Source organism: Phaseolus vulgaris, chromosome 8, assembly GCF_000499845.2.
Source record: "Phaseolus vulgaris cultivar G19833 chromosome 8, P. vulgaris v2.0, whole genome shotgun sequence".
Lineage (NCBI taxonomy): Eukaryota > Viridiplantae > Streptophyta > Magnoliopsida > Fabales > Fabaceae > Phaseolus > Phaseolus vulgaris.
This window is the reverse complement of record NC_023752.2, coordinates 62,093,776-62,120,254: the sequence shown is the minus strand read 5'-3', so window position 1 is coordinate 62,120,254 and position 26,479 is coordinate 62,093,776. Positions and strand designations below refer to the sequence as shown.

Sequence of the window (26,479 nt, the reverse complement as noted above, 5' to 3'; positions counted from 1 at the left end):
TAATGGGTGTCACTCTAGTAATGTTGGTGGAATTTTTTTCTCAAACTGATTATTTTATTTATGATTTATGTTAGCAATTTAATTGTGTGTTGAAAAAGAGAATACGATATTTATGTTAAGTTAAGAAAGATAACTTAGATTAATAAAAGTGTGATTAAAAATTCATATTTATAAATACTTAAAACTTGCAGACTTAAATTTGTTTGTTCCTGGTATATACATGATTTTTTTTAATAAGAAAAAGAATATATAAATAAAAGAGTACATAAATACCCCAACCCATACAAGGTTATGTATAAAAAAATCCTTAAAAAAAAAAAAGAAAATTACAATCCACAAAATTACAACATCTCTACAAAACTCATATGGAATCAACATCCCCAACATCCTGAACACATCCCTATGCTATAACTATCATATAAAATATATAATTTCCAAAAAAAAAAAATCTTCCACCTTTATGCATTGCATCTTTATGCATTGCATCTGGTCAAAAAATTGGTCTGATCATCAATGTGTCAATGACTAACAGACTATATCCCGCTGTCCAAGGTGAGAACAAGCCTCTAACCACATTTCATACATCATAATAGACCTTATTTGTCAAACCAAAAAAATGAAGACACGTGTAAACATGCTAAGGGCTGAAGTACCATAAAAAATAAGTAAAATCAAATCTTTTATGTAGACTATAGTGATTTATACCTACCCTTTCACTTCGTGATATACATGATAATTTAGACACTAAAAAAATATTTTTATTTTACATTATAAGTAACTAAACTTAAAGATATTATTGATATACTTTATTTAGTTTGGATTTATAAATAATAGAGTTTTCTTTTGCCATGACAATCATTCACCTCACCTAAGTCTCTCTTCTTCACGCTACCATTCACCTATTCACATTTGTCCACTCTCCTTTTTTTTCTCTTCTTCTCTTTCACAACACACGTTTAATCATTCATTCACGCCCAATAACACTCAAACACAAACCCATCAAGTGTTACCATAATTGATATTCAAAGTGATTTTCAAATTATCCCTTTACACTACAAAGAAAAATTGTTTAAATTGTTGTTGGGCATGGTTGTGAGGTTTTCAACAGTAAAAAATGAATTGAAAAGAAAACTGTGACATTAAAAAATATGCATTAGTTTATGATTGAAACAATGTTCTTAGTTTATGATTTTGGAAGCATAATAACTGAGAAGTGCCAGGCTTATGGAATGTTGCATTCATCATTATCTGCTAAAATAAAGTTGTGTATATTATATATGTTCGTTCAACCAAACAGTCCCTTGCGTATCCACGTGAAAAATAATTAATTAAATTAGTTGTTTATTGAAACTGCCACCACATTAACTCTTAAATAAATCACAAATCTTCAACCTCCTATTTTATACACTCCATTCATTAAAACTCACATGGATCCTTGCAATAATGCAAGAACTTTGACTCTTTTATTAACTAACAACTCCTCCATTCTCATTCACCCTTCAAACACGTTAACAATTTTAATAACACGTTAAACACACAAAATAATTAAAAACACAAAAGCAACTTTCCAGAAATAACACACGGCATGCAAAGTTTCGTTTCACAATCTTCACTTTACTCAAAATTATGAGATCCATATCTATTTTTCTACTTAATTTATTTTTCTCAAATCAAACACTCTTTTTTTTTGAACTATTTTTGTTTATAATTTTTTTTTTCTGTCAAAAGGATCAATTTTTTTTATCAACAATAAAAAATAATTAATAAATAAGAACTATGATATGAGCTATATACAAAATCACATATAAACAAATAATGCATTCCTCATCATAAACTTGTCACTAACTTCCTATTAATTATTAGAAAACAGGTTTCTAAAGACCAAAACAATAACGAAAACAGACCCTCACACAAAAATCTAATCGACCTAAACAAATAACTTATATTTAATCAAATACATGCACATCATGTGTCAAGACACTAGTCAAAAAAGAAAAAACAAGCTGAATAAACATTAGAAGTTATCCAAAACCAAACTTTTAATTGAGCCACGAAGAAAATTTCAGAATGATCCATCACTTCATCTTTAAAGATGTGTTTACTCCTACGCTGTTGGAGATCCCACATCGACTAGAGATTAGAGCCTTTCATTGTATATAAATAGGTGCAAACCTCAACCCTATGAGCCGGTTTTATGGGGTTGAGTTAGGCTTAAAGTCCACTTCGTAATATATGCCTCCAAATCTCACTTACCATTGCTATCCATACACTTTCCAAAATTAAATTAAAAAAAATAGATTTTCGTGTATATTAAACTACAGAAAATATCATACAACTGATATTGTTAAGAAAACAAAATACGTATGATTTGGTCAAAGTTGAGCATATGGAAATATTCATCTGGATTCATCAGCGCACTTGTCACATGCTTTTTGCTTTGGAAGTCAATGCAGCATAACTTGCGGGTGTATAAGAAAGAGGATTAACTCAAAAACCATTTTAAAATGACATGCGTACCTCATGGCACAGAATGACACGTCATGTTATATTGAAACTCGTGGAAGATCATTGATTTTGTAGCTATATGAGAAACCGAACTGAACATGCAGAAGAAGAAGAGAGAGGAGTGAGTTAGAAGGCAGAATGGGGAGTGGTGAAGAGGACTCTTTGTTTGAAACAAGGAAAGACAAAGCAAGGCACATTCGGAGGCTCTATGCTGTCTCTTTGTTTGTGGCCATATGCTTTGTCTGGGCATTCAGACTCACTCACATACCTGCAAAAGGAGAAGCTGGGAAATGGGCTTGGCTTGGTTTGTTTGTTGCAGAAGTGTGGGGTGGCATCTATTGGATCTTTTATCAAGCCCTTCGATGGAACATGGTCTACAGAACAACCTTCCCCAACAGACTCACTCCAAGGTTCATCTTTGTCACCTTTACGTAGATGTTTCTATGGACTCTGTGGATAAAAATCTGTCTATAAATCTGATTTTTTTGTAGTGTACTGATTTATGATTATGTGTGTGTGAATTTCAATTTGGCAGATATGAGAGTAGGTTCCCGGGAGTGGACATCTTTGTGTTTACGGCAGATGCAGTGGTGGAGCCACCGATGATGGTGATCAATACAGTGTTATCTGTGATGGCTTATGACTATCCAGCTGAGAAGTTGAGCGTGTATCTCTCAGATGATGGAGGCTCAGATGTAACCTTTTATGCTCTTTTACAAGCTTCTTCCTTTGCCAAGCATTGGATTCCATTCTGCAAGAGATTTAAGGTGGAACCAAGATCACCTGCTGCCTATTTTAACACTGTTGCTTCAACAAAATCAGAGGACCATAACTATGTCAAACACTTGGCAACCATCCATGTATGCACCTATTACTCATCTTCTTACTTTCATCTCACTTGTTCACCAAGTATTTTGAAGACTCAGTTTCATTTTATGTGTAGAAATTATACGAAGAAATGAAAAGGAGAGTAGAAGAAGCAACAAAGTTGGGTGTACCCAGTGAAGCACGGTCAAAGCATAAGGGTTTTTCCCAATGGGATTCGTATTCCTCTCCACGTGATCACGATACTATCCTTCAAGTACATCAATTTCTGAAGTTTTTGTTTTGTAAAAGTATGTGTTTGAGATGTACAGAAAGTTTGATGCATGTTTGATTGTGTTAACAGATAGTGATGCATAAAAAGGACACAGAAGGGTCAAAGGACGTAGACGGGTGTATTTTGCCAACCTTAGTGTATATGGCTCGTGAAAAGAGACCTCAATATCACACCCACTTCAAAGCCGGAGCTATAAATTCATTGGTACCATACATAATTACAACCCTTCACTCTCCTTACAACAAAATTTGGATGGAGAATCACATCCCAATAAAGTAGATAGCAATAAATTAATATATATGTTATTATTTCTATCTAGCTATCTCTCTATATATATTATAAAGAGTTTTAAATAACCTTGTGACTTATTCTTCTAATATCTCATAAACAAAATTTTCAAATTTTAATTGAAATAAAATACGATAAATTATTTATATAAATCTCTACATGGCGTGGTTAGTAATCTTTCACGAAATATTATTCGATCGAGGTGCATTGAACATGACATTATATTTCTTTACATTGATGTAGCTAAGAGTGTCTTCATCGATTAGCAATGGGAAAATCATTCTAATTCTAGATTGTGACATGTACTCCACCCATTCACAATCAGTGAGAGATACTCTATGTTTTTTCATGGATGAAGATAAAGGCCAAGAAATTGCTTATGTGCAATTTCCACAATCTTTTGATAACATTGGAAAAAATGATCTTTACGGCAATTCTCTATCAGAAATTGTGGAGGTGAGTTAGTTAAATTATTGATGTAATAGATTTTTTCATCTACCTGTCCATATTTCTATATTAATTTTTTTTATCTCTAAGATGACACGTGTCTTTCTTAAATGTACATAATTTTTGTGAAAATATATTTGTAGTAATTTTCTTACTTTAGACATAGATAACATTGCTATTATGATAAATATTGATATGTTTATCTAAAAATAATTTCACACTCTATTGATCACTTTGAAGGTAGAACTCCATGGTGCTGATGGTTTTGGTGGCCCTATTTTTATTGGAACTTGTTGCTATCTTAGAAGAGATGCTTTCTATAGGAAGAAGTTTAGTCGTGAATACAAAAATGATTGGAATGATGAGAATGAGAATGAGGTGACTCAAGTAAACTTGCATGAACTAGAAGAAGAATCAAAGGCTTTAGCAAATTGCAGTTATGAGAAAAATACCTTATGGGGGAAAAAGGTGGTTTACTAATCTCTTTTACAGTTTCATAGTCACATTCATAATCATAGTCAATAATATTGAGCATTTATTAAAGTACAATAAATGATTATTTTTTTGTAGATTGGTTCAGTATATGGATGTCTTGTGGAGGATGTGATAACAGGGTTGCAAATACAGTCACATGGATGGAAATCAGTATACTACAACCCATCAATAAGTGCTTTTTCTGGCATTGCTCCAACGAACTTACTTCACACACTAGTTCAAATGAAGAGATGGGGTGAAGGTCAAGTGCAACTTTTACTTTCTGAGTTCAGACCTAAATGGTATGGTGATGAAAAGATCAACCTAGGCTTACTATTGGGATATGGACACTACAACTTCTTTGCCATCACTTCATTGTCAGTACTATATTACTCCATCATCCCTTCACTTTATCTCCTTAAGGGTGTTTCCTTCTTTCCAAAGGTAATATCATTTTTTCTCACAAAACAATCACAACTTTTGAAACATTTTCTTTTTTGAAACTCCTTATCAAACACAAATTCACATTGTAAACTACTCAAAATTTATAATTAGGTAAAAGTTGAATCGTAGAAAGTTTTCTTCTTTTATTGTTTGACTTTATACTCAATGTTAAACCAAATCTTTGCCACTTAAGCTGATATATAATTAGTGGGGTTTTAGAGGCATTTTTATTTAATTGGATTTTAATAAGCTAGTTTGTTTTTTAATTTATGAACTTTTCCTCAAATTATTATTTTCATCAATTTTTCTGGTATGTTAGTTTTAACTTTGAATTTCTACTTTGAAATGGAATTTTGTGCCATGTTACCAATTGCGTATATTAATGAAATCGAAAGTTGAGTATATTTCTTCAAAAATATTTTGATACTTAGGACTTATATTCGTCTAATTATATTTTTATATTTGTTTTTAATTTACTAATTATATGAATGAGAAATTGAGATGAAAAATATCATGAGTGAACTAAATGCATAAATCATAAACATGTTATGTTTTTATATGATTCTTTAATGTTGTTAACATTTTGTACTTAATGTTTTGGTTCAACAGATTTCTAGCGTATGGTTTATACCTTTCGCATGTGTAATTGTTGGGGAAATTGCTTATAGCTTGATTGAGGGTTTGAGTATGGGAGGATCAATCCAAGGTTGGTGGAATGGTACAAGAATATGGTTATACGTGAAAACAAGTTCCTTTCTTTTTTCCTTAATAGACGGTATCCTAGGGTTCTTTGGACGTCCAAATTCATCATTTTCACTCACATCAAAGGTCATTGATGATGATGTTGCTCAGCGTTACAAGAAAAGAGTCATGGAGTTTGGAACATCTTCTCCTTATTTCACGGTTCTAGCAACACTTGCATTACTCAATTTGTTTTGCTTGCTTCTAACTTCAAAGGAATTGGTCCTTCACAAAGGTACCTTTGCTGCTGAGAAAATGACATTACAAGTTCTTTTGTGTGGATTCTTAGTTGTCATCAATATTCCCTTATACCAAGCCATTTTTGTGAGGAAGGATAAGGGTCGAATGCCAACTTTTGTTTCTATCAAGTCTACTACATTGGCTTTCACTGCATGTATGTTTTTCAAACTATTCAATTGAGTATATTGATGTAGTCTTTTGTTTTACCCTCTAATGGGCAAAGACATTTTGCTTTCATTATTTTATCTAAATATTTTTGCCTTTCCATTGAAAAATATGTACTTATTGTCATATTATTAATTTGAAATGGAAAGAAATATTGTCAATACATGGCGTTATTATTACTTCTGTTATTAATTTAAACCTTCATCCTATGTTATGCTAGAGGTTAATTACACTAGAGAAAAACCTAATATATATTTATATCATCCAGATAGTATATATGAAACAACATAAAAGGACTGAACATAAGACTTAGGACTCAAACTTGAATTATTATTCAAAAAGTATAATTATTGGTGTATAATTACGGAACTCTTTTAGTTATTTGATTTCTTGCTAGCTTTGTTTGTTTGAATTTTTGTGAGCGCAAAAATTTATTTTGGTGATTAAATTTTGAGGAGTTGATTTATTGGGATTATGTACTATAAGGCCAACCATGACCGAACCCTCCAAAAGTTTAACATATCCTGATGATCCAAGATTAACCACGGTCTAAGGTAACTAATTAAACATAACTCATGTGTACGAAATCTCTCATAATCATAAGATTAACTTGGTAAGTTATGATAAATCGGGCTCACCAACACATAAACCCACTTTGACCCTTTAAATACACGGTCAGGACCAAGACAAAAGATACGTGTTTTGTGACATTTATTATTAACTTTAGCATCCGATGACCTTTTGCTGATACCATTCCTTTTTCTGAGAAGAGACCTAGTATCGAGACAAGTTAGGTGTTGAAGTCGAAGATCCCAAAAATTTAAACGACATGGAGAAGACCTTTTCGGTTTATACAATAACATATTCTTAACCAAAATTTATGAATAATGTTAATTATGTCATAGAGTAATATGTTTATTAGTGTTATGTGTGAAATAAAACTTAAATAGATGTAAAAACAATTTATGTAGTTTGCATGACATTTCAAATAAAAAACTCACATTTAAGTAAAAAAAAAAAATCCCAATAAATATAGTTATTTTCTCAAAATGAGAAATAGTTTACTATATTTTCTACATGTATGTTATAAATAACATATCTAATAAAGCAAATATCTAACATCCATTATCCCTTAAGCAAGAAAATAAATATTCAAATAATCATATCACTTACGGATAAATTTTTCCTCACAAATTCACTCAAACATACATTAATCTAAAGAACATCACTTTCTTCTGGTTTTTCTCTCAAATCACTCCAAATTCACTCCCTCAAATTCCCTACCCGATATTAACACAACCTACAAGTAATTAAGGTATTGCCGATAAAAAAAAAAAAACAAGTAATTAAGGTGAAAAGGAAGTTGTGTGATGTGTATTTTGTTTAGTTAACTCCAGAATTGTTTACCATATTTATAAATATATAAATTTTCACTAATTTATTTAACTAAATTTTAACATTAGAAACTGATATTTTCAGAAACCCTGTATGAAGTAGCATTTAAAAAAAAATACAAACTATAAAGAAAAAAAATATTTATGTAATATTACTAGAATGACAAACAATTTTCTAATTAATAAAAAATAGAAATTAGTTAAAATGAGATTTCACTGTGAGACATAACTTTAAAATGGAAATAGTCTTTAAAACACAAATTAGCTGGGCCTAATGCAATTTCACGTAGGCTGTGTTTGGATTGATGAGTGAAAGTGTGAGGATTTGATAGCAAAGTGTGAAGAAAATGAATGCGTTAAGATTATAGCATCTTAAAGTAGATTTGTGAGAGAAGTTTATTGAAATTTGTGAGTTGTGTGATGGTCGTGAGATTATTTTAATGTATATTTATGTGATTATAATTTTGTTATTATATTTTAATCTAGAGACTTGTTGTTAGCTAAAACGATTCAATATTTATTTATTTTAATACTTAATATATATTGATATGAAAATAATTATTTCAAAAATAAAAGATCAAATCAATATAAATAGAAAGATAAAAGAATAAATTTATAATTCAGTAACACTTTATTTCACGTCTGGTGAAATTTGACCCTTTATTTTCATTTACGTCATTTTGCTATTGTACTTAATATAGTTTAATCCATTTAAAAGATAAATTCAAAAAAAAATAAAAATCTACAACTCTTACCACTACAAAGAAAATCATGAAATAGAAACCAATTTTTAGTGACCAAAATAAATAGTTGCAATAGTAACTAAATTAGAGACCATTTTGGAAACTAAAACAAAAATTGGTTTCTAAATTAGTTTATATTATTTTCTATTATTGTTAAATAGTTTCTAAATTGGTCTCTAATTAGCAACCAAGGTTTTAGAGACTAAATTTAGAAACTAAATAATTGGTAGCATGCATGCAAAAATATTCTCCCAAAATCACACTCTCGACATCATCCTTTTGTATTTTTAGAAACAGAATCTTAATATGGTTTGAGTGGTTCTTATATTTGCTGGGTAGGTTGGAGAGTGACACCCATTAAATGATTTTTATGAGTCTGTGGGGTTGGACGGTGACTACTCAAAAGGAACTTTCCATCTATACGCTCCTTTTCTGCTCTATGTTCTTATTTCTCATCATCACTGATTTTATCCGACCCACATGAATAAAATTACTAAACTAACCATAAAAATCAATCAAACATACGTTTGTTTCGAAACATCAATTAAGTTAAACAAGTTTGGTTACGAAAACAAAATAAGTATGATTTGGTCCAAGTTAATGTAGAAATATTGGTCTGGTTTCGTCAGTGCACTCGTCAGTTGCTTTTGGCTTTTGCTTTGGAGTCTTCGAGGTAGCATGCATGATTAGAGATAATTTGTGGCTGTATAAGAAAGAGGATTAACTCAAAAACCATTCCAAAATGACATCAGTAGCTCATGGAAGATCATTGATTTTGTAGCTATATAAGAAAGTGAAGTGAAGATGCAGAGCAAGAAGAGAGAGGAGTGAGTTAGAAGGCACAATGGGGAGTGGTGAAGAGAAGTCATTGTTTGAAACAAGGAAAGACAAAGCAAGGTACATTCGGAGGCTCTATGCTGTCTCTTTGTTTGTTGCCATATGCTTCGTCTGGGCATTCAGACTCACTCACATACCTGCAAAAGGAGAAGCTGGCCAATGGGCTTGGCTTGGTTTGTTTGTTGCAGAAGTGTGGGGGGGTATCTATTGGGTTTTTTATCAAGCCCTTCGATGGAACATTGTCTACAGAACAACCTTCCCCAACAGACTCTCTTCGAGGTTCATCTTTGCCACCTTTACTTCACTCATCTTCTAGATCATTTGAAACGTGGATGTTCCAACTTAAGTACTGATTTAGGATTATGTGTGTGTGAATTTCAATTTGGCAGATATGAGAGTAGGTTCCCGGGAGTGGACATCTTTGTGTTCACGGCAGATGCAGTGGTGGAGCCACCGATGATGGTGATCAATACAGTGTTATCTGTGATGGCTTATGACTATGCAGCTGAGAAGTTGAGCGTGTATCTCTCAGATGATGGAGGCTCAGATGTAACCTTTTATGCTCTTTTAGAAGCTTCTTCCTTTGCCAAGCATTGGATTCCGTTCTGCAAGAGATATAAGGTGGAACCAAGGTCACCTGCTGCATATTTTAACAGTGTTGACTCAACAAAATCACAGGACCATAACTATGTCAAACACTTGGCAACCATCCATGTATGCACCTATATTAATCATCTTTTCACTTTCATTTCACTTGTTCAACATGTATTTTGAAGACTCAGTTGCATTTTATGTGTAGAAATTATACGAAGAAATGAAAAGGAGAGTAGAAGAAGCAACAAAGTTGGGTGTACCCAGTGAAGCACGGTCAAAGCATAATGGTTTTTCCCAATGGGATTCGTATTCCTCTCCACGTGATCACGATACTATCCTTCAAGTACATAAATTTCTAAACTTTTTGTTTTGTAAAAGTATGTGTTTGAAATGTGCAGAAAGTTTGATGCATGTTTGATTGTGTTAACAGATTTTGATGCATAAAAAGGAGTCAGAAGGGTCAAAGGACGTAGATGGGTGTACTTTGCCAACCTTAGTGTATATGGCTCGTGAAAAGAGACCTCACTATCACACCAACTTCAAAGCTGGAGCTATAAATGCATTGGTACTGTCCATAATTACAACCCTTCACTTCTTAAAACAAAATCTGTATGGAGAATCACGTATACAACTCTTGATAACCTTGCGACTCATTCTTCTAATATCTCATCAACAAAATTTCCAAATTTTAGTTGAATTAAATTACCATATATTATTTATATAAATCTCTATATAGGTTATCAGTTCTTTCACGAAACATTACTCAATCCAAATACATTGAGTATGACATTATATTTCTTTATCTTAATGTAGTTAAGAGTGTCTTCAACGATTAGTAATGGGAAAATCATTCTATTTCTGGATTGTGACATGTACTCCACCCATTCAAAATCAGTGAAAGATGCTCTGTGTTTTTTCATGGATGAAGATAAAGGTCAAGAAATTGCTTACGTGCAATTTCCACAATGTTTTCATAATATTGGAAAGAATGATCTTTACGCGAATGCTATATCAGATATTGTGCAGGTGAGTTAGTTAAATTGTCGATGTAATAAAAAAAATGGTTAGTATTTTCATCTATATGTATTGCTATTTGTTTTTTTTATCTAAAAGATAATATGTGTCTTTCTTAAATGTACATAATTTTGGTGAAAATATATTTGTAGTAATTTTCTTACTTTAGGCATAGATAGCATTGCTATTATGATGAAGACGGATAAATTTCTCTAAAAATAATTTCACACTTTATTGATCACTTTGAAGGTAGAACTCCATGGTTTTGATGGTTTTGGTGGCCCACTTTTTATTGGAACTTGTTGCTATCTTAGAAGAGATGCTCTCTGGTGGAAGAAGTTTAGTCGTGAATACAAAAATGATTGGAATGATCAGAATGAGAATGAGGTGACTGAAGTAAACTTGCATGAACTCGAAGAAGAATCGAAAGCTTTAGCAAATTGCAGTTATGAGAAAAATACCTTATGGGGAAAAAAAGTGATTTACTAATCTCTTTTACACTTTCATAGTCACATTCATAATCATAGTCAATAATAATACTTGAGTATTATTAAAGTACAATAAATGATTTATTTTGTTGTAGATTGGTTCAATATATGGCTGTCTTGTGGAAGATGTGATAACAGGGTTGCAGATGCATGCACATGGATGGAAATCAGTATACTACAACCCATCAATAAGTGCTTTTTCTGGTGTTGCTCCAACTAGCTTACTTCACACACTAGTTCAACTAAAGAGATGGGGTGAAGGTCATATGCAACTTACACTTTCTAAGTTCAGACCTAAATGGTATGGTGATCAAAAGATCAACATATGCCTACTATTGGGATATTGGCACCACAACTTCTTTGCCATCACTTCCTTGTCAGTATTATATTACTCCATCATCCCTTCACTTTATATCCTTAAGGGTGTTTCCCTCTTTCCAAAGGTAATATCACTTTTTCTCACAAAATAATCACAAGTTTTGCAACATTTTCCTCTTTCAAACACAAATTCACATTGTAAATTACACAAAATTTATAATTAGCTAAAAGTTGAAACATAGAAAGTTGTCTTCTTTTATTGTTTGATTTTATACTCACTGTTAAATATAAGCTCATGTATAATTAATGGGGTTTAAATCCATAAATCATAAACATGTTATGCTTTTATATGATTCTTTAATGTTGTTAACATTTTGTGCTTTATCTATTGGATCAACAGATTTCTAGCTTATGGTGTATACCTTTCATATGTGTAACTGTTGGGGAAATTGCTTATAGTTTGATTGAGGGTTTGAGTATGGGAGGATCAATCCAAGGTTGGTGGAATGGTACAAGAATGTGGTTGTACGTGAAAACAAGTTCCTTTCTTTTTTCCTTAATAGACGGCATCCTAGGATTCTTTGGACATCCAAATTCATCATATTCACTCACATCAAAGGTCATTGATGATGATGTTGCTCAACGTTACAAGAAAGAGGTCATGGAATTTGGAACATCTTCTCCTTATTTCACTGTTCTAGCAACACTTGCATTACTCAATTTGTTTTGCTTGCTTCTAACTTTAAAGGATTTGGTCCTTCAAAAAGGTACCTTTGCTGCTGAGAAAATGACATTACAAGTTCTTTTGTGTGGAGTTTTAGTTGTCATCAATATTCCCTTATACCAAGCCATTTTTGTGAGGAAGGATAAGGGTAGAATGCCAACTTCTGTTTCTATCAAGTCTACTGCAGTGGCTTTCACTGCATGTGTGTTCTTCAAACTATTCAATTGAGTAAATTTATGCAGTCTTCTGTTTTATCCTCTAATAAGAAAAGACATTTTGCTTTCATTATTTTATCTATTATTCTATGCAAGTATCTTTGTCTTTCCATCGAAAAATATGTACTTATTGTCATACTATTAATTTGAAATAATGGAAAGAAATATTCTCAATACATGGCATTATTATTACTTTTGTTATTAATTTAAACATTCATCCTAAGTTGTGCTAGAGGTTAATTACACTATAGGTTAATTTGAATTTCCAATTATTTAAATTCTAAATTTTGTAAAAAAAACCTTAGTAGCTAATTAGATACCAATTTAATAAACTATTTATCACTAATAGAAACTAATTTAGAAACCAATAATTTTGTTATTCTCTAAAATAATATCTAATTTAATCACTGTAACAACTAATTATTTTTTTCTATAAAATTTATTTCTATTCAATAATTTTCTTATAGTAAAAGATGTGAAAAATTTAATAGTAAAGATGATTATGATATATCTCGTTTGGATGAATGAGAACAACCAAACGCAAGTAAATGTATAAATACAAGAAGTAAGAAATATTATCTGAGATTTAAAAAAAATACAATATTGGTTTTTCTTATGTATTTACATTTGAAATAGTTTTTATATTTTAATTTTTGTAGTTTATTTCTAGTATATGCTAAGTTTGAATCCAATTGAATCGGATAGAAAAGCAAGAACTAAATATCTTTTCTCTTATTAATGTAAAAAATTAAAAAGGTTATAAAGAGAAATCAAAACAATTCTTTATGTCAAACTTTAATAAATTTGTTCACACTAATCTACTCAAACATATTTTAATTCAAATAACTTTAATTTATTTAGTATTTTCTCTTAAATCACTCCAAATTCAATACTCTTTAATATAATAATTAAGATGAAAACGAAATAGTGTATTTTTTTTTTGAGTTAGCTCCAGAATTGTTTAGCATATTTATAAATATATCAATTTTAACTAATTTGAGGGTTATTTTTGTCTAGTCCTATTTTTGTTAGGTGGTTCTCTTTATCCATTTTCAAATTCACTGTTAAGTATGTAACACAGATATAGATACGGACACTGACACGATACGGATACGGAGATACGTATAATTTTTAAAATGTATGACACGGGGACACGGATCTATATTTTATATAATTTTGAATTATATAAATTAAAAATAAATATTTATGTGCAAAAGTATGTTTGAGATTCTTTTGGGAGCATGAAGATATTTTTCATGATTGGTTCAAAAGAATTTGTTCCTTATTTTTATAATCATAATAAAAATTTATATAATAAATTTGAATTTTTAGAAAATTATTATATTTATACCTTTTAAAATTGTGTTAGAATCGTGCTAAAATTTTCAAAAATCCAACAAATATTTTTTGAATTGAACACCTTCACTAATAAGTGTCCTACGAGTGTCGACACTGATACGCCATTTAAAAGAAGTGTCTGAGCCTGCCTCATAGACGGCTAAACTTTAGAAACTGATATTTTAAGAAAGCCAGTATGAAGTAGCATTTAAAAAAAATACAAACTATTAAGAAAAAAAAATATATTTATGTAATATTACTAGAAAGTCCAACAATTTTTTAATTAATAAAAAATAGAAATTAGCTAAAATGAGAAACATAACTTTAAAATGAAAATAGTCTTTAAAACACAAACTAGGCTTCTGCAATTTCATGTAATGACCACTCTCTTCATTACCATTATAATGCAATAACATAATGGTCCTTAGTATAATAATGCAATAACAGAATGGTCCTTGGCATAATAATGCAATAACAGAATGGTCCTTAATAATTTAAACATATTTATTACTGTTTAAGGCGCTTATGTTATTTCTAATATAATTTTAAATTATTATGCCATTTATATATATAGTTGTTTTTTATTTTAATGTATATTTATGTGATTATAGTTTTGTTATCATATTTTAATCTAGAGACTTGTTGTCAGCTAAAACGATTCAATATTTATTTATTTTAATACTTAATATATATTGATATGAAAATAATTATTTCAAAAATAAAAGATCAAATCAATATAAATAGAAAGATAAAAGAATAAATTTATAATTCGGTAACACTTTACTTTCACGTCTGGTGATATTTGCCCTTTATTTTCATTTGCGTCATTTTCCTATTGTACTTTCATCTTAATATAGCTTCATCCATTTAAAAGATAAATTAAAAAAAAATCTAGAATTCTTACCTGTTACACTGGTTTATATTGCAAATACAACTTTAATAATAGTTAAATTAATTTTTAAAAATAATTATAGAATCATTATTAATATTTAAAAAAAAGTTAAAATATGTTTTTGGTACTCTATAATATGAAATATGATTTCGTCCTTCATTTAAACTATCATCTATATATTTAGTATGAAAATGATTAAAATAAATTTTTCTGTATATAAAATTGATTCAATTTGAGATTTCACTTCATCAACCTATTGGAAATAGTTATAGCACCATCAATAATAAATTCATTGTTGTTTTAATGGTTGATGTCCACTATAACTACTTACAATGTTTTGATCAAGTAAAACTCAAATTGAATCAATTCCACATATAAAAAGATTCATTTTAATTATTTACGTACTACAAATACTCATATGTCCTAAAATTTGGACAAAAAATAAAAATCAATTTTATATTATAATACAGATACCAAAAACATATTCAATCCTTAAATATCTAAAAATTCGATAACAATTTATTGTAGTTTTACATACGAGTACGATTATTATAAAGTGTAATCATCGTTATTGGAGGGGTTTTTTTTATCAGCAAGAAACAATAAAATTAAAATGACTCACTTAAGGGATGGTCTAACCCTCATACAAAGTAAGAGAACAAATAGCACCTTTTCACATACACATCAAAATCCATAATGGAACCTCCTATTCTCTACTCCAACACTACCAACTAAAGAGAAATAGAAAGATCTAGGACCAACCCCTCCACCCTTATAGTAACATTAAATCGACCAGGGGTTCAAAGCACCAGTCATAAAATGAGAAACTTACTTACTGTACCTTTGAAGAGATCCAAAACCAAACCTTAACTTGTGTCAGGGAAAAAATTTCAGTATGATCAACCACTCCACCTCTAAATAAACAATTATTCCTATGTCTCCAAATCTCGCTAACCAATGCGATCCAAACATTACCCATAATAAGATTGACCAAAGAAGACGCATCCATAATTTTGAATTGTTCGAAATGGGGACCAAGAGCAAGAAGATCAACCGAACTCGCTCTTAACCATTTGTAACATTCCAAACTAGCCAAACAACTCTGCATCCAAAGAACAAATGATTTGTTGACTCCTCTGACACCCTGCACAAACAACAAAGGTTGCTCTCTACCCCTATCCCTTGTCTCTTCAAATTTACCTCAGAAGCAACCTTGTTTTCAATCATTCTCCAAGTTGTGACATGAGCTGAAGGAAGCGTCTTAATCCTCCAAAAGAAATTGTACATTCTCGAATCTTCCTCGTTTCCCTCTCCCCTTAATAAATCATAAGCAAACATGACTGAAAACACTGCAGACTCGCTATCCTTCCAAACCCATTTGTCAGCGGTCTCCAACTCAGGCCTCTTATTGAAAATCATCTCTAAAAGCTGGCTTACTTGCTCCTCCTCCCAAACAAAAAGACTCATTCTCCAAATTAAGTTCCACTCCCAAACCCCATTAACTCATTTTCCACAATTGCCTTCTTAACAATAGACCAAGAGAAGAATATCGAGAATCTATATTTCAAGACTACTGAGTCTATCCAAAACAACATATCTCTCTCAGTTCTAACCTTACAATTGAAACTCATAATTGGAGGGTGGAAAAAATACTTGAATCGTTATTGGAGGATGCTAACATATTCTCCCAAAATCATACTCACCACATCATTTTTTCTATTTTTAGAAACATAATCCTAATATGTTTTGAGTGGTTCTTATATTTGCTGGGTATGTTGGAGAGTGACACCCATTAAATGAATTTTATGAGTCTGTGGTGGTGGACGGCGACTACACAAAAGGAACTTTCCATCTATACGCTCCTTTTCTGCTCTATGTTCTTATTTGGTATCATTACTGATTTAATCCTACCCACATAAATAAAATTACTAAACTAACTATAAAATCAATCACATATACATTTGTTTCGAAACATCAATTAAGTTAAATAAGTTGTGTTAAGAAAACAAAATAGTTATGATATGATCAAAGTTTAGCATGTGAATATTGGTCTGGTTTCGTCAGCGCACTCGTCACTTGCTTTGAAGTCTTGGTGGTAAAGTCAGTGTAGCATATACTAGTGGTAATTTGTGGATGGAAAATGATGGTTTGAAAATTAAGAGTTATATATGAATTTAGAAATAAATATATATAATAAAGGATAAATTTATAATTAAATGATATGAAAAAATATTAAAATAATAGTATAAAATTTCTGGGTTATCTATGATTCCAAAATGACATGAGTAGCTCATGGACCAGTTACCCTTCCAAAATGGCGTGTGATGTTCATGGATCGTTACCTACCATTCCAAAATTATCACTTCCCTATCTACTCATGCCTTGCTAACGAACGATCAGAGCCAATTTTATATTTTCAAAAAACATTCAAGTTAACAGAATATTATATTGAAACTCGTGGAATATCATAATCATTTTTTGTAGCTATATAAGAAAGTGAACTGAGGATGCAGAGAGCAAGAAGAGAGAGGAGTGAGTTAGAAGGCAGAATGGGGAGTGGTGAAGAGAACTCTTTGTTTGAAACAAGGAAAGACAAAGCAAGGCACATTCGGAGGCTCTATGCTGTCTCTTTGTTTGTTGCCATATGCTTTGTCTGGGCATTCAGACTCACTCACATACCTGCAAAAGGAGAAGCTGGCCAATGGGCTTGGCTTGGTTTGTTTGTTGCAGAAGTGTGGGGTGGCATCTATTGGGTTTTTTATCATGCCCTTCGATGGAACATGGTCTACAGAACAACCTTCCCCAACAGACTCTCTCCAAGGTTCATCTTTGTCACCTTTACGTAGATGTTTCTATGGACTCTGTGGATAAAAATCTGTCTATAAATCTGATTTTTTTGTAGTGTACTAATTTGTGATTATGTGTGTGTTTCAATTTGGCAGATATGAGAGTAGGTTCCCGGAAGTGGACATCTTTGTGTTCACGGCAGATGCAGTGGTGGAGCCACCGATGATGGTGATCAATACAGTGTTATCTGTGATGGCTTATGACTATCCAGCTGAGAAGTTGAGCGTGTATCTCTCAGATGATGGAGGCTCAGATGTAACCTTTTATGCTCTTTTACAAGCTTCTTCCTTTGCCAAGCATTGGATTCCATTCTGCAAGAGATTTAAGGTGGAACCAAGGTCACCTGCTGCATATTTTAACACTGTTGCTTCAACAAAATCACAGGACCATAACTATGTCAAACACTTGGCAACCATCCATGTATGCACCTATTACTCATCTTCTTACTTTCATCTCACTTGTTCACCAAGTATTTTGAAGACTCAGTTTCATTTTATGTGTAGAAATTATACGAAGAAATGAAAAGGAGAGTAGAAGAAGCAACAAAGTTGGGTGTACCCAGTGAAGCACGATCAAAGCATAATGGTTTTTCCAAATGGGACTCATATTCCTCTCCACGTGATCATGATACAATACTTCAAGTAGATATATTTCTAAACCTTTTGTTTTGTAAAAGTATGTGTTTGAGATGTGCAGAAAGTTTGATGCATGTTTGATTGTGTTAACAGATAGTGATGCATAAAAAAGAGTCAGAAGGGTCAAAGGACGTAGATGGGTGTACTTTGCCAACCTTAGTGTATATGGCTCGTGAAAAGAGACCTCATTATCACACCAACTTCAAAGCCGGAGCTATAAATTCATTGGTACTGTACATAATTACAACCCTTCACTTCTTAAAACAAAGAAAAATATACTTTAACAACCATAATAAGAATTGTATATAAAAAATTTTATGGGAAGTATTTAGATATAAATATATATAATAAAGAACAAATTTGTAATTAAATGATATAAAAAAAATATTTAAATAATAGTATTGATGGTTGTAATATTTGTGGTTGTATAAAATATATGAATTGTGAATATATCATTATCCTAAAACAAAATCTGGATGGAGAATCACATCTCAATAAAGTAATAGTGTGTAGTAACATTTAACAAAATATTATTCAATTCAACGCATTGAATATGACATTATATTATATTTCTTTACCTTAATGTAGCTAAGAGTGTCTTCAGCGATTAGCAATGGGAAAATCATTCTAATTCTAGATTGTGACATGTACTCCACCCATTCACAATCAATGAGAGATGCTCTATGTTTTTTCATGGATGAAGATAAAGGCCAAGAAATTGCTTATGTGCAATTTCCACAATGTTTTAATAATATTGGAAAGAATGATCTTTACGGGAATTCTCTATCAGAAATTATGGAGGTGAGTTAGTTAAATTACTAATGTAATCAAAAGTTGTTACTTTTTTCATCTACCTGTCCTCATTTCTATTTGATTTTTTATCTCTAGGATAATGTGTCTTTCTTAAATATAAATAATTTTGGTGAAAATATATTTGTAGTAATTTTCTTACATTAGGCATAAATAAAATTGCTATTATGATGAATACTGATACATTCTTCTAAAAATATTTTCACATTTATGAATCACTTTGAAGGTAGAACTCCATGGTTTTGATGGTTTTGGTGGCTCTATGTTTATTGGAACTTGTTGCTATATTAGAAGAGATGCTCTCTGTAAGCAGAAGTTTAGTAGTGAATACAAAAATGATTGGAATAATGAGAATGAGGTGACTGAAGTAAACTTGCTTGAACTCGAAGAAGAATCAAAGGCTTTAGCAAATTGCAGTTATGAGAAAAATACCTTATGGGGGAAAAAGGTGATTTACTAATCTTTTTTACACTTTCACATACACATTTATAATCATAGTCAATAATAATACTTGAGCATGTATTAAAGTACAATAATGATTTATTTTATTGTAGATTGGTTCAATATATGGATGTCTTGTGGAGGATGTGATAACAGGGTTGCAGATAAAGTCACAGGGATGGAAATCAGTATACTACAATCCATCAATAAATGCTTTTTCTGGTATTGCTCCAACTAACTTACTTCGCACACTAGTTCAAATGAAGAGATGGGGTGAAGGTCAATTGCAACTTTTGCTTTCTGAGTTTAGACCTAAATGCTATGGTGATAAAAAGATCAACTTAGGCTTATTATTGGGATATTGGCACTACAACTTCTTTGCAGTCACTTCCTTGTCAGTACTATATTACTCCATCATTCCTTCACTTTATCTTCTTAAGGGCGTTTCCTTCTTTCCAAAGGTAATATCACTTTCGCAACTCCGATTTTGTATACAACCATTACAACTCTCAATATTATTATTTAAATATTTTTCATATCATTTAATTACAAATGTATTCTTTATTACACATATTTATTACTAAACTCATCACATTAAGAGTTGTACAGGATTGTCAAACTATCATTTTTCTCACAAAACAATCAGAACTTTTGCAACATTTTTCTCTCTCTCAAACTCCTGATCAACAAATTCATATTGTAAATTACTTAAAATTTATAATTAGGTAAAAGTTGAATCATAGAAAGTTGTCTTCTTTTATTGTTTGATTTTATACTCAATGATAAACCAAATCTCTCCAGTCAAGTTGATATATAATTAGTGGGGTTTTAGAGGCCTTTTTCGTTTAATTGGATTTTAATAGGCTAGTTTTTATTTTAATTTATTAATTTTTTCTCAAATAATTATTTTCATCAATTTTTCTCTTATGTTAATTTAAAATTTGAATTCCTACTTTGGCATGGAATTTCGTCCCATATTAGCAATTGTGTGCATCCTTAAATCTAATTAAATACATTAAATAAATCTTAAGTTGAGTAGTCTATTTCTTCAAAAATAGTTTGATACTTCGAACTTATATTTTTAATTTACTAATTGTATGAATAAGAATTAGAAAGGTAAAAAATTATGAGTGAACTAAATCTCTAAATCATAAACATGTTATGATTTTTTATGATTCTTTAATGTTGTTAACATTTTGTGCTTGATCTATTGGTTCAACAGATTTCTAGCGTGTGGTTTATACCTTTCGCATGTGTAATTATTGGGGAAATTGCTTATAGTTTGATTGAGGGTTTGAGAATGGGAGGATCAATCCAAGGTTGGTGGAATGGTACAAGAATGTGGTTGTACGAGAAAACAAGTTCCTTTCTTTTTTCCTTAATAGACGGCATCTTAGGATTCTTTGGACGTCCAAATTTATCATTTTCACTGACATCAAAGGTCACAGAAGATGATGTTGCTCAACGTTACAAGAAAGAGGTCATGGAATTTGGAACATCTTCTCCTTATTTCACTGTTCTAGCAACACTTGCATTACTCAATTTGTTTTGCTTGCTTCTAACTTTAAAGGAATTGGTCCTTGGCAAAGGTTCCTTTGGTGTTGAGAAAATGGCATTGCAAGTTCTTTTGTGTGGAGTTTTAGTTGTCATCAATATTCCCTTATACCAAGCCATTTTTGTGAGGAAGGATAAGGGTAGAATGCCAACTTCTGTTTCTATCAAATCTACTACATTGGCTCTCACTGCATGTGTGTTCTTCAAACTATTCAATTGAGTATATTAAAGCAGTCTTTTGTTTTATCCTCTAATTGGTCAAGACATTTTGCTTGCATTATTTTATCTACATATGTTTGTCTTTCCATTGAAAAAGATGTACTTATTGTCATACTATTAATTTGAAATGGAAAGAAATATTCTTAATACATGACCTTATTACTTTTGTTATTAATATAAACATTCATCCTGAGTTATGCTAGAGGTTAATTACACTAGAGAAAAAATTTCCTAATATATATTTATATCATCCAGATATAGATATGAAACAATATTGAAGGACTGAAAATAAGACTTGAGGACTCAAACCTGAATTATTATTTAAAAAATATAATTATTGGTGTATAATTACGTAATCCTTTTAGTTATTTGATTTATTGCTAGCTTTGTTTCTTTAAATTTTTGTGAGTGCAAAAAATCTATTTTGGTGATTAAATTTTAAGGAGTTGATTTATTGAGATTATGTATTGTGCATGGTCGACTAGAAATTGACACTACTAAACCGTTCAGAAGTCGAACACATCTTGAAGATCCAAAATTAACCATCATTTAAGATAACCAATTAAACATAACTCATGTGTACAAAATCTCTCTTAATCATAAGATTAATTCGGTAAATTGTGTTCACCCACACAAAAACCCTCTTTAATCCTATAAATACACGATCAAGAACAAGATAAAATGTACATTTTAAGTTCTCCCTTCTTCTAGAAGAGACCTAGTACCGAGACAAGTTAGGTGTCAAAGCCAAAGATCCCCAATGAAAAAATCTTCCCTCTATACAATCACATATTCTTAACCAAAGTTTATGAAATGTTAATTATGTCATGGTGTAATATGTTTCTTAGGGTTATGTGTGAAATAAAACTTAAATGCATGTAAAAACAATTTATATAGTTGACAGGTAAAAAACTCACATTTAAGTAAAAAAAACTTTCCCAATAAGTATAGTTGTTTTCACAAGATGATAAATTATTTAATATATTTTCTACGTGTATATTATAAATAACTTATCTAACAAAGCAAATATCTACAATAGCATCCATTGCCCCCTTAGCAGGAAACTAAATATATATCTCCATAGAAACAAATATTTTTTTCTGCTCTTCCTTGTTGCAGATTCACTTTTACAGCATGTATAATCAACTACAACAACAACATAGTTCGTGCATGACACCACCACTCTTACAGCATCTAGCTCCATAGGTTTCTATTCAATCTTTTACACCAGACCAATCATGGCTATGACTCTGCTTGAGGACTATGCATGCAACAAAACCATTTTTTCTGAAAATCCATTCACTTATTCATCAGAACACAAGTATAAATACAAAAGACCTATTAATATCAAACAAGTTTTTGTTTTTGGTTTCAAATCATCCCTCATTCACCACTAACAAAGATTATTGCAAATTCAAATGCCAAAAAGTTATATCAATTCTCAAAAAGATTAATAAAAGTGTTGTATTTTGCTACAACATAAAGCTTATAAATGATCCATCGTTGTAATGGGTCTTGGACACACTTAACTTAGATCTCTCTTGTTCTTAATAATCTCGAAATATATATCCAAACATGTAGGGTGTGCAAATCTTGTTTCAAGGAAAAAATATGAAATGCTTCTATGAAGCAAATAGGTTCTTTGAGAAAAAAATGAATCTTCCATAATAAACTTGATTATTTTGAGAAATAACCAAATAATTAGATTAAACATATGGTTGTTTCTTCCTCCATCCTAACAAATGTCTTCCTGCAACCCATTATTTAAAAAAAAAAGAGATTGTTTTACTCCTTTTAAAAATATTTTTCTGTTTCTATTTTCATAACATATTTTATTAATTACAGATTTATCAATCCAGAAATAAATAAAAAATTATGTTCTAGAAAAGGATATTTTGGAATGATTTATTGTTATCCGGATTTCTTATTATGGAAACACTCTTTGCTTTTGCTTATAGAATCCTTATTCCAGAATCACCTAAAATTGTGAAAGGTAATTTCGGTATTCTAATAAATGTAAGGGTGCAGGAAGAAATTTCCTAAACATATTATAAAAATATTTGTTTTAACTTTTTATAATGATCAAGATTTTTAAACTAATTAAAAAAATACATGTCCCCACATTTATGTCGGGTGAATATTAATAGTGATTTCAACTTTTGTGTTGTTTTTCAGTTTTTTTGTGTGGAAAAAGTAATTTTTCTCAGTTTTGGAATAGGTTTGTTTAAACATAGAAGAAGAAAATCTTACTTGTTGTTGTGTTCTAGCAGGATCTAACTGATGTCTGGTACGATGATTTCTCTTAGAAGGTGAATCTGGTTTGCCACCTGTCTTTTTATCATCTCTTGCTTTGTTGAAAATGACTGTGTAGCTTTCAGCAGAAGAAGGATCGTTAACGTCCCATTCACCAAACTTTGGTAATGGTCGACCTTCGTCCTGCACAAACAAAAACTCAGACAATTATAGAGAAATTCTCATTCAAATTGTGTTCATCCTAAAATTCAGACAATTATAATCAGAAGGAACAGATGATGAAATGCAATTGATGGACATTGAAAGGAAAATAACACATACCGACATGAATACGATGATGATCGATTTTCCGGAGAAAAGAAAGGAACGAGGAAAAAGAGGAGAAAATCTAGAATGAAAGATGGTGTCTTCGAATGAGAGGGAGCGTTATTTGGTTTATAGATGTAACGCGTTAAACGGAAGCCAATGTGCGGTTTATGCGTGGTGGAAAAAGTAACAACTTCGAATGAGAAAGGAAGAAACCAATAACAACCTAGTTTAACAAACATAGTTTAACAAATGATGTATTAAGGATAAATTATATTAAAGTTAATAAAATAATAACAGTTTTTTATATTTTAAAGGACCGTTTCAATTTAATTAGGGATGGCAAAGCGGGTCGACCCGCCACGCATAGACTCGCAAAATGCGGGCTGGTTTTCATGACCCGCCTTGCGTGCGGGTTGGCCCGTGGGCTTGTGGACCGGTCTGCTTTTTTTTAATTTTTTTAACATAGAAGAAAAAACAATTAAGTGTTTGATGTGAATGTAACTACAAGAACACATGATTCTTGACATTCTTAGGAACAACTTGAGCTGGATTTAAAAGGCACTCTACTTTAGAATTGGATCAATGTTCTAAATTCAAGAACTCACCAAAACTAAGCACCAACCAAGACTCATATTGAAGTCCATGTATTGTCAAATTGAATCAAAACAAAAGGAAAGAAGAACAAGAATTAAAACTGGACAGAATTTAAATGATAGCTACTGAACCAAAACAGAATTAAGAACACAATGCTGGAAACACAAAATAAACGGTAGAAAAAGAAGTAAACTCTAGGAATCAAAACTACCGAATGGAAAATTGAAGAAAAGGGAAGAAGAACACTTATAGAATAAGATGCTTGCTGGATTTTGAGAATTGGAAGAAGCCATTCACGCCACTTGGAACCTTGAACCAAGATAAGTGATGGAGTGCCACCACTTGAAGCTCACCATAGCTCACAAGATAAGGCAAAGAAGAGGAAGACTCAAAACTCACAAATTCTCTCCCAAATTGAGTATAGTCTCTCTACTATAAAATTCCAATCTGAATTGTACAAGCTAAGCACCTTTATTTATAGCCTAGAGGTGCTGAAAATGCAAGCTAAATGGCACACAAATGCAATGAAATTCGGTTTGGCCCCCCTAGGCTCCTATCTACACTCCCCACTAGACTCCCTTACTACTTACACCTTTTTATTACATTCACACCCCTATTCTATAAAAGAAATAAGAAGAGCCATTTTATTATACTCTTGTCCCAAAGCTCTTGCCATGCTCCTAGTAATTCGTTGGGCTTGGGCCCCTTGTTGGGCTTGGACCCCTTGATGGGCTTGGGCCCCTTGTTGGGCTTGGTCTTCATGGCCTAGAGCATCCTCTACTTGGTTTCCATCATGCTCCCCGGGTTGGAGAGAATTCGTCCACGAATTTGGGAAACCTGCAGCAAAAGGAGTGAGATCAGTAACATTGAAAGAATTACTACCAAGATAAGTAGAGGGCATATCTAACTCATAGGCATTATCATTAATCCTCTTGATGACTTGGAAAGGGCCATCACCACGAGGCATAAGTTTGGACTTCCTTAGAGAAGGAAATCTATCCTTTCTCAAATGAAGCCAAACCCAATCACCGAGCTCAAAGATTAATGCCTTTCTCCTTTGGTTGGCAGTGTCAGCATACTTACCAACTTTCTTCTCAATTTGTAACTTGATGCGGTTATGCAAATCTTTAACAAAAGATGCCTTTTCAAAACCGTCTTTGCATAGAACCTCATCAAGGACAGGAATGGGAAGAAGATCTAGAGGTGTGAGGGGATTAAACCCATAAACAACCTCAAAAGGAGAATGGTTAGTGGTGGAATTCACTACTCTATTATAGGCAAATTCAACATGAGGTAGTAAATCCTCCCAAGCCCTTGGATTCCCGGAAATAAAGCATCTTAATAATTGACCCAAAGTTCTATTAACCACTTCGGTTTGACCATCAGTTTGGGGGTGGCAGGTAGTAGAAAACAGAAGTTTGGTGCCAAGTTTCCCCCATAAGGTCCGCCAAAAGTGACTTAAGAACTTAGAATCCCTATCAGATACTATACTTCTAGGAAGTCCATGCAAACGAACAACTTCCTTGAAGAAAAGATTTGCAATATGGCATGCATCATCCACTTTGTGGCATGGAATAAAATGAGCCATTTTAGAAAAACGGTCCACTACCACAAAGATGGAATCCTTACCCTTCGATGTCTTGGGTAGTCCTAAGATAAAATCCATAGAAATATCAACCCAAGGCATTGTAGGGATAGGAAGAGGGGTATATAAACCATGGGGTTGGACCTTAGATTTAGCCTTCCTACATGCTATACATCTATCACATAAGGTATGTACGGATTTGCGCATGTGAGGCCAAAAGAAATGTTCATGCAATGTTTCTAAGGTCTTAGCTACCCCAAAATGTCCCATAA

The 26,479-nt window shown here is 31.8% G+C and overlaps 4 protein-coding genes across 5 annotated transcripts; 3 read left to right on the top strand and 1 right to left on the bottom strand.

Annotated features, from left to right (window-relative positions):
• The first annotated feature begins 2,506 nt into the window (after nt 1–2,506).
• LOC137825520 (cellulose synthase-like protein E1) lies at nt 2,507–6,564 on the top strand. Its single transcript, XM_068631202.1, has 8 exons — nt 2,507–2,915; nt 3,041–3,365; nt 3,449–3,586; nt 3,674–3,808; nt 4,136–4,348; nt 4,580–4,807; nt 4,910–5,257; nt 5,867–6,564. Exons 1-8 carry the CDS (start codon nt 2,644–2,646, stop codon nt 6,416–6,418), a joined length of 2,211 nt encoding a protein of 736 aa, XP_068487303.1. The 5' UTR covers nt 2,507–2,643; the 3' UTR covers nt 6,419–6,564.
• A 2,531-nt stretch (nt 6,565–9,095) lies between these two features.
• LOC137825522 (cellulose synthase-like protein E1) lies at nt 9,096–12,800 on the top strand. Of its 2 annotated transcripts, XM_068631203.1 has the most exons (8): nt 9,096–9,656; nt 9,767–10,091; nt 10,177–10,314; nt 10,402–10,536; nt 10,785–10,997; nt 11,235–11,462; nt 11,569–11,916; nt 12,192–12,800. In XM_068631203.1, the coding sequence occupies exons 1-8, from the start codon at nt 9,385–9,387 to the stop codon at nt 12,741–12,743; spliced, it is 2,211 nt and encodes a 736-aa protein (XP_068487304.1). In that variant the 5' UTR covers nt 9,096–9,384; the 3' UTR covers nt 12,744–12,800. The 2 variants fall into 2 exon arrangements, with proteins under 2 accessions (XP_068487304.1, XP_068487305.1); XM_068631204.1 differs by lacking the exon at nt 10,785–10,997 and having other exon boundaries at nt 9,285–9,656.
• A 4,410-nt stretch (nt 12,801–17,210) lies between these two features.
• Nucleotides 17,211–21,615, top strand: LOC137824259 (cellulose synthase-like protein E1). The gene is made up of 8 exons (XM_068629817.1): nt 17,211–17,781; nt 17,903–18,227; nt 18,311–18,448; nt 18,536–18,670; nt 19,031–19,243; nt 19,479–19,700; nt 19,807–20,154; nt 20,916–21,615. Exons 1-8 carry the CDS (start codon nt 17,468–17,470, stop codon nt 21,465–21,467), a joined length of 2,247 nt encoding a protein of 748 aa, XP_068485918.1. The 5' UTR covers nt 17,211–17,467; the 3' UTR covers nt 21,468–21,615.
• Nucleotides 21,616–22,438: 823 nt separating this feature from the next.
• Nucleotides 22,439–24,179, bottom strand: LOC137825554 (protein NOI4-like). Its single transcript, XM_068631246.1, has 3 exons — nt 24,041–24,179; nt 23,717–23,902; nt 22,439–22,753 (listed from the first exon to the last, which is right to left on the bottom strand). The coding sequence occupies exons 1-3, from the start codon at nt 24,044–24,046 to the stop codon at nt 22,709–22,711; spliced, it is 237 nt and encodes a 78-aa protein (XP_068487347.1). The 5' UTR covers nt 24,047–24,179; the 3' UTR covers nt 22,439–22,708.
• Nucleotides 24,180–26,479: the final 2,300 nt, after the last annotated feature.

Excerpts from the sequence above, each read along its gene's own strand:
- LOC137825520 (XM_068631202.1), top strand. The coding sequence starts at position 2,644 with ATGGGGAGTGGTGAAGAGGACTCTTTGTTTGAAACAAGGAAAGACAAA. Across the intron at positions 3,366-3,448 it reads AACACTTGGCAACCATCCAT|AAATTATACGAAGAAATGAA; the intron begins GTATGCACCTAT and ends TTTTATGTGTAG. Across the intron at positions 4,349-4,579 it reads CTCTATCAGAAATTGTGGAG|GTAGAACTCCATGGTGCTGA; the intron begins GTGAGTTAGTTA and ends ATCACTTTGAAG.
- LOC137825522 (XM_068631203.1), top strand. The coding sequence starts at position 9,385 with ATGGGGAGTGGTGAAGAGAAGTCATTGTTTGAAACAAGGAAAGACAAA. Across the intron at positions 9,657-9,766 it reads CCCAACAGACTCTCTTCGAG|ATATGAGAGTAGGTTCCCGG; the intron begins GTTCATCTTTGC and ends TCAATTTGGCAG. Across the intron at positions 11,917-12,191 it reads GTGTTTCCCTCTTTCCAAAG|ATTTCTAGCTTATGGTGTAT; the intron begins GTAATATCACTT and ends TTGGATCAACAG.
- LOC137824259 (XM_068629817.1), top strand. The coding sequence starts at position 17,468 with ATGCAGAGAGCAAGAAGAGAGAGGAGTGAGTTAGAAGGCAGAATGGGG. Across the intron at positions 18,228-18,310 it reads AACACTTGGCAACCATCCAT|AAATTATACGAAGAAATGAA; the intron begins GTATGCACCTAT and ends TTTTATGTGTAG. Across the intron at positions 19,244-19,478 it reads CTCTATCAGAAATTATGGAG|GTAGAACTCCATGGTTTTGA; the intron begins GTGAGTTAGTTA and ends ATCACTTTGAAG.
- LOC137825554 (XM_068631246.1), bottom strand. Across the intron at positions 22,754-23,716 it reads CTGCTAGAACACAACAACAA|AAAAAATGGTTTTGTTGCAT; the intron begins GTAAGATTTTCT and ends ATGGATTTTCAG.